This window comes from Triticum aestivum, chromosome 6D (assembly GCF_018294505.1).
Source record: "Triticum aestivum cultivar Chinese Spring chromosome 6D, IWGSC CS RefSeq v2.1, whole genome shotgun sequence".
Taxonomy (NCBI): Eukaryota; Viridiplantae; Streptophyta; class Magnoliopsida; order Poales; family Poaceae; genus Triticum; species Triticum aestivum.
In genome coordinates this window covers 489,453,721-489,460,503 of record NC_057811.1, presented here as the reverse complement: position 1 = coordinate 489,460,503, position 6,783 = coordinate 489,453,721, and the positions used below count along the sequence as shown (strand labels likewise).

Sequence of the window (6,783 nt, the reverse complement as noted above, 5' to 3'; positions counted from 1 at the left end):
TGAAATGGATACTCAATGCGCAAGATAAGTGTGAGTGTTATGGATGGCCTTCTCGTAGGGAGACGAGAGTGGATCCATAGTGGTGTATTGATGTTGTGAATATGTGGACCCGTGTGCGCTTTCTCATCTCAAAGAAAATACTGGTAGTCGTAGTACATGATAGCCACGGAGTCAAAGCTGGCTTGCTGCAGTTAGACTCCACAACCCTATTATTGATATTGATGCATATGTAGTTAGTTCTGATGTAAGTCTTGCTGAGTACCTTTGTACTCACATATGCTTATCTATATTTTTGCAGAGAGACTTCCGTCTCACTAGTAGTTTCAAGTAGTCTTCTATGAGTAGCTTGGGAAGCCCAGATAGAGGTCTGGTTCGTATGGAGGGTCTTGTAGATAGTTAGGCTTCCCAGCCTTCTTTCTTTTCAGTTGTCTGTACTCAGACATATTTATGTTTCCGCTCGTTGCTTGTATGACTCTGTATGTTGGGTCATGAGACCCATGTTTGTAATATCAGGTTATGCATGGCTCTTCTTCGGAGCATCTTCAATAAACATTTTGAGTCATAGAGTTATGTTGTGATGCCATGTTGTGTCTACACATATCATGCATATTGTGTGTATGTTTTTGAAATGCACTGGTATGTGTGGGATTCGACACCTGGTTATCTACTTTTGTAACCTTCCATACAAGGAAGCCTCCTAGTGCTTCCACTGAGCCATAATAGTTTGCTACTACTCCGGAACACATGGATTGACCAGCATGTATCCTTCTTTGGTCCAGTATTTTTCCCTACCGGGAAATGTCATGCATTGTTCCTTTAAGTCCCTGTAGCTTGCTATGACTTGGGTTCATACATTGATGACCGACACGTGCATTGCTGGGTTATATATGCCTGTCCTAGTACGTATGTGCCACCTTGGTTTATGACTAGTCATGTCGACCCAGGTTCTCTGTTGATATGGATGCTAGCATCACAATCATATACGTGAGCCAAAAGACGCAAATGGACCCGGCCAAGGTAAAGGCAGCATCCGTGGTTACCGTGCATGAGGCCACAAAGTGATATGATGTGTCTTATGCTAGATCCGTGTGAGTTAGGATCGGGGTCCCGACAACCGCCGCCATGTCAGCAGCGAGGCGGGCCTCCGCCGCCCTTATCCTCTCCTTCCCACGGCGGGCACACCAGTCCTGATGGGACTCAAACTCTGCCAGACCGTTGATGGGGAAGGGGAGATTTGAAGGCTCCTGGGACCGTGATGATCCAGCCTCGGGGGATCCGAGAGCCCGATGCACCGACGCTATGGAGTCGCGCCGGGCAGATCCTGCCATCGGTTGGGCGCTGTCCTCCGGGGAGCGGCGGAGTGCAATGTGGACAACCATTGCCTCCTCCAACCCGCACAGGAGGACACTCCAGTTAACGGATCCGAACTAGTCGAGTCAGATCCACTGCCTGCCATGCTGGAGAAGGTCGGAGATCGCCGGACGGGAGTTTGGATGACGGAGGGGAGTGGAATGGAGTGGAGTGGAGTGAAGTGGCTAGGGTTCGGGCCGGTGAGCGGATGGGAAGAGCGTGGGCCGGGGACGACATGGCCGACTGACCCGGACGCCCCATATCCATCCCATATTTGGGCTAGCTGAATATGAGGGGTGGCGGTCAGCCCGGGCGTTTGAGGCGCCCGGTGTGGGTCGCATTTTCGTGACCGGGCCGTTCGCCCGATCGTTTGAGGCGGGTTTGGGACACCCCGCTTTAGATGCTCTAAGCATGCCTATTGCATACTATTATACTCTGCTGTCATTAAGTTCATTGGTCTGATCCAAGCCTGCAAACACTGTCCAAGCCATCCACTGGTTCCTAGAAATACAATTTCTGTACTTGGCCATCACTCATCACCAAGTGTACCTTTGCCCTTTCATCTACTGTGGTCATCGCCAAGCATAGCTCGATCTTCGAGCATTTTTTACGGCACTTGCATGATAATATAAGATCAAGCTAATTAAGAACTAACTACACTACCTCAATTTTAATACTAGCTAGGTCGTCGTCTATTATTTTTTCTTGGGAGGATACAAAGCCATCGTGATGTGTCTTGGTATGGGCGTATCCAAGTCTTGCTACTTGGTCTTACAAACAAGATTTGTAAACTTTGGTCTACTAATTGCTCTAGTGACCAAGATTTGTATTATAGATCTGTCATTTGTCGGCTGAGATGGATACAAGTCTAAACCGCTCGCCCTTAATTACAAGATTTAGCCGCCCGTGTAATTAATAACATATACACCACTTGAACTAGTAAGAACAGCCAACTACCACACACCACGTTACTTCACTGTATATGTCAGTTACTCATGTTGGTTTAAGTTTTTTTTTAGAAAAGGAGGAAGACCCCCGGCCTCTGCATCTGGACGATGCATACAATCATTTTATTAATTATTAACACAAGACCTTACAAAGTCATACAACAGTAAGACTAAAGCCACCGTCTAAGCAACATATGTCGCTACATACTCCTATCCAGTTGATGAAGGGGCGCTAATAGTCTAGGCCTAATACCAAACAGACCTCGCAGCCAAACCTAACATCTAAGACCTGAGGTCCCACCCAGGACGCCTGCCGGGTATGGGCACCCACCAGTCCGGAGTGCTCCTCAACCAGGACGCCTGCCGGGTATGAGGCCGCCGCAGCCACCTGCCACCAATCCATCTTCAGAGCTTTACTGTTGCATCTACCTTGCCCGGTCTAGCTGCCGTCGATGCCACCATGACGCCAGACAGCGTCACCCTCCTGCGCGAGTCCATCTCCGCACATCAGGCGCCGAGTCTCCACTGCGCCACGCCGCCGAGATCCGTCGTCATCAATGGGCAAGATAAATCACGGCTCCTCCTCTTGTCCCCTCCAACCAGCACTTGCTTCAAAACGATGCCCCCAGGAGGGAGAATGACACCGAAGGCACCGTCATCGTCCGATCCGGTACACCCAGATCTAGGGTTTCCCCCGGAACTTCCCGATCAGGTTGACGTGACCTGCAACGACGATGCCTCAAGAAGGGAACGACATCCGCGACGTCGCCATCGTCCGCCAAGACCGCAATCAGGCGAGATTTTGACCGAAAGCCACGTCGTCCCGATCTCACGGCTGGCTGGAACCGAGCGGAACCTCGCCATGAAGATGTATGGTGTCGTCGGAAAGCCGGTTGAGGACCGTCGGCCACCCCACCCCGGCCCCATCACGCGCCGCCGGCGGGCCATAGCCGAACCACGACGGATCTGGCCGGGACGCCTGATCCACGGCCACCGCCGCCGCCCATCGCGTAGCGAAGAATCCCACCGGAGGACCTCTGAAAGTGCTAGTTATCGACTAGAGGGGTGGCACTAGATGCACTTACAACCTCGCCAGCCCTGGGTTCGCCGGCTGCCGCCGCACAGCCAGAACGCCGCTGTGGCTGCCGCGCGACCCCGCATGAGGCGCCCCAACCGCCTGATGGGAGATCCGTCGCTTCCCTCCTGCCCTAGCCCTTTAGGCGTCGGGTGCCGCCACCACCGCGGCCAGTGCCGGCAGCGATCTGCCTCGCGGGAAGGATGGCGGCGCGAGGAATTAGGTCCCCCTGGCGTCGCCCTGGGTGGCGGCGCGAGGGGGTCGCGTGAGGGAGGGGGTCGCGCCGGGCTTCGGGATGGATGGAGAGAGGGCATCGGGAGGATTCCGGATCTGTACTTGGCTGGGCCGGAGGAGGGAGATCAGCCGCTGGCGGTGGCGGTTGCTGCGCGAGCGCGAGATGGGAAGGAGCGCCCGAGAAAGCCTGTTGGTGACTCATACCCTTGTGTTGGTCTAGCCTTAGTGTTAATTTTAACAGTTTTCTAGCGTTTGAATTTGCTGGCCTAGAAGCTAATACCAACCGTTGGTAGGGTGAGAAATAGCAAATGGATCGTATTACCATACGATATGGTCAAACCAAGGGCTAACTTGGAGAACGTTTGGGCTGATCACCGGGGCACCGCATATATACGATTTAGAACCATGTATGATCTAGTATTGATAGTGAAACTGAGGAAATATCAGTTGGAAATGAAGATTAAGATAATTAGCTCAGATCATTTTTTGGAAATGATAGAGAATTGTTCGAGGGCTAACAACTTGGCAGGCTATTTTTCTTTTCTCTTGAAGCTACTCTCGAGATCATTGACAACTGGCACCCATGTGCACTCTATTTTCATCTACTAGTCATCGCCAAGCAGCTCGATCTTCGAGCGCTTTTACGACACTTGCACGATAATATAAGATCAAACTAATTAAGAGCAAACTACACTACCTCAATATTTTATACTAGCTAGGCCATCAGCTACTCTTTTTCTTGGGAGGATCCAAAGCCAGCGCGAAGTGTCTTGGTAGGGGCGGATCCAAGTCTTGCTACTTGGTCTTATAAACATGATTTTGTATACTGTCCTATTAGTCGCTGTAGTAGCCAATATTTGTATATTTTTCATCTATCGGTTGAGATGGATACAAGTCTAAACCACTCACCCTTAATTACAAGATTTAGTTTCCCATGTAATTAATAACATAAACACCACTGGAACTAGTAAGAACAGACACCTACAACAAACTCACAAAAGTGACAGGAGGGAGACCCAAAACCTACCACACAAACCTCCTATTCCCCCTTCTTAATTGAAAAAGCCTCCTGATGTTTACGGCCAAGAACAGCCACCGACCACAAACCACGTTAGTTACAAGGTTGAGTAGCATGATTATGTTAGTCTAGCCCTAGTGTCAATTTCAACAGTTTTCTACCGTTTTGTATTGGCTGGCCCTGCAGGAAGCTAATGCCGACCATTGGCGCGGTGAGAAATACCAAATGGATCGTATTACCATATATGATATAGTCAAATAAAGGCTATCTTACAATCATAAACAACTTGGACGCCGTTTGTGATGATCACCAGGGCACCGCATATTAATTAACAATTTAGAACCATGTGTGATCTAGTATTGATAGTGAAACGGGGGAAATACCAAAAAAAAAAAAATCGAGAAACTGATATCAATTGAAAATGAAGATGAGATAATTAGCTCAGATCATTGCTTGGAAATGAGACAGAATTGTTCAAGGGCTAACAACTGCCGCTTAAAACCAAGTGTTAACATCATCATGTATTGAGAACACAAGTCTCGATGTGGTTTAGAGCCAGCTACCCATGTGCTCAACAGGTCACTAGGAAAAGAAAACAGAAACCAAGACCTGTGATAAACAATTATGAACAAGACTTGGATCCGATCGAGCATAGCCCACGTCGTGCTTTAATATTTGTGGTCGTTCGCTTGTATGATGGAAAAACTGCACTCACTCCTTTCTGTGCACAAGTTTGATACAAGGCCGTCTTGGTTCCTGGTATATACGAGTTGGCTAGCTGCTCAACCAGCACTCGTACGACTATATACATTCAGAATCAACCTTGTAACCACAAAGCTAGAGTTTCCTCCTCGTGTTGGTGATGGCATCAAGCACCGGGGAGGAAGCTCCTGCCTCACCCGTTTTGGGAAATGCTCCTCCATTGGTGACCACGGAAGCCAAGATGATTGTGGCCATCGGCCATGACCATTGCCAGCAGTTGAAGGATGTGTTGAGCAAGGAGGATTCTTCCACCATGGTAGTGGTGATGGCCTCAAGCAACCAGACTCCCACGCCGCCCAAGCCTCACTTGCCGGTCATGGATTCCAGGCTGCTAGCAGTAGCTTGCTCTGGTTCATGGAAGAAGCTGCAATCATTTCTCAGTGGGGAAGGCCGTCAAACCTCCGGCGACGGGGCTATCCGAAGCTCTGCTATGCAGCCAGCTTTTGGTGACGAAGAAGCACTTCTCAGGGAGTCTTTCCTGGATGCGGTCACCATGGACGGTGACACTTTTCTCCATGTGATGGCCACCAACAGTGATGGCGACAACTTGGAGGAAGATGGCCCCATACGCAGGAAGGCAGTAAGCCTCCTCTTCATGCAAAACAGCCAGGGAGATACGCCCCTGCACTATGCTGCACGGGCGGCGAAAATCAATATGGTATCTTTTCTCATTGATCTTGCTGGAGGCAAGGATCAAAATGCTGACAGAGTGAAGGCGCTGCTAGAAATGGAAAACAAGAGTAAATGGACAGTCTTGCATGAGGCGGTCCGCAGTGGGAAAAATGATATAGTCGAATTGCTCATGAAGGAGGATCCAGAATTGGCAAGTCTTCCAAAAGCTGGTACTTCTCCGCTGTACCTAGCCATCTTACTGGAAAACAGAATCATCGCCGAAACACTCTACAAGTTGAGCCGCGGGAAAAGCGGCAGTAACGACGAGAACCTTTCATACTCTGGACCAAGTGGACAAAATGCATTGCATGCTGCTGTTCTCCGAGGCAAAGGTACTCATGCTCACTTTGCAATGTTTAATTCTTGGTTTAACATACTGTTTTTCAATCTACATATTTTCGTGAGATATATACTATTATTTAGCAATTGGGATCGTTAGTGTTTATTGTGTTCAGGTATTTTATCAGTGGGACTTGTTTAAGAATATTTTTCTCCTTCGATTCGGTCTTTTTACCATAACCTATGTAGCTTCATTTTCATTAATGAAATCAGGATTAACTAACTTTGCAAAAAAACGAAAGAAACAGACAATACATTGGGGATGGATGGGGTGAGACGGGACTTATATATAGGGATGGCCATGGCGACCGCATGACTGGTTGTGGAAGCTGTTAGGTGAAGGCGGAATAACGTCGGGCAGGTAGGCGACACATTCGGTGGGTTGG

The 6,783-nt window shown here is 49.1% G+C and overlaps 1 protein-coding gene across 1 annotated transcript in view; it reads left to right on the top strand.

Moving 5' to 3' along the window:
- Positions 1-5,615: 5,615 nt before the first annotated feature.
- Positions 5,616-6,783, top strand: part of LOC123146304 (protein ACCELERATED CELL DEATH 6-like) — a 3,351-nt gene continuing 2,183 nt past the window's right edge. The window contains exon 1 of the mRNA XM_044565932.1: positions 5,616-6,390. Within this exon, the coding sequence (XP_044421867.1) occupies positions 5,640-6,390 (751 nt within the window). The 5' untranslated portion in view covers positions 5,616-5,639. The remainder of the gene's footprint in view (positions 6,391-6,783) is intronic.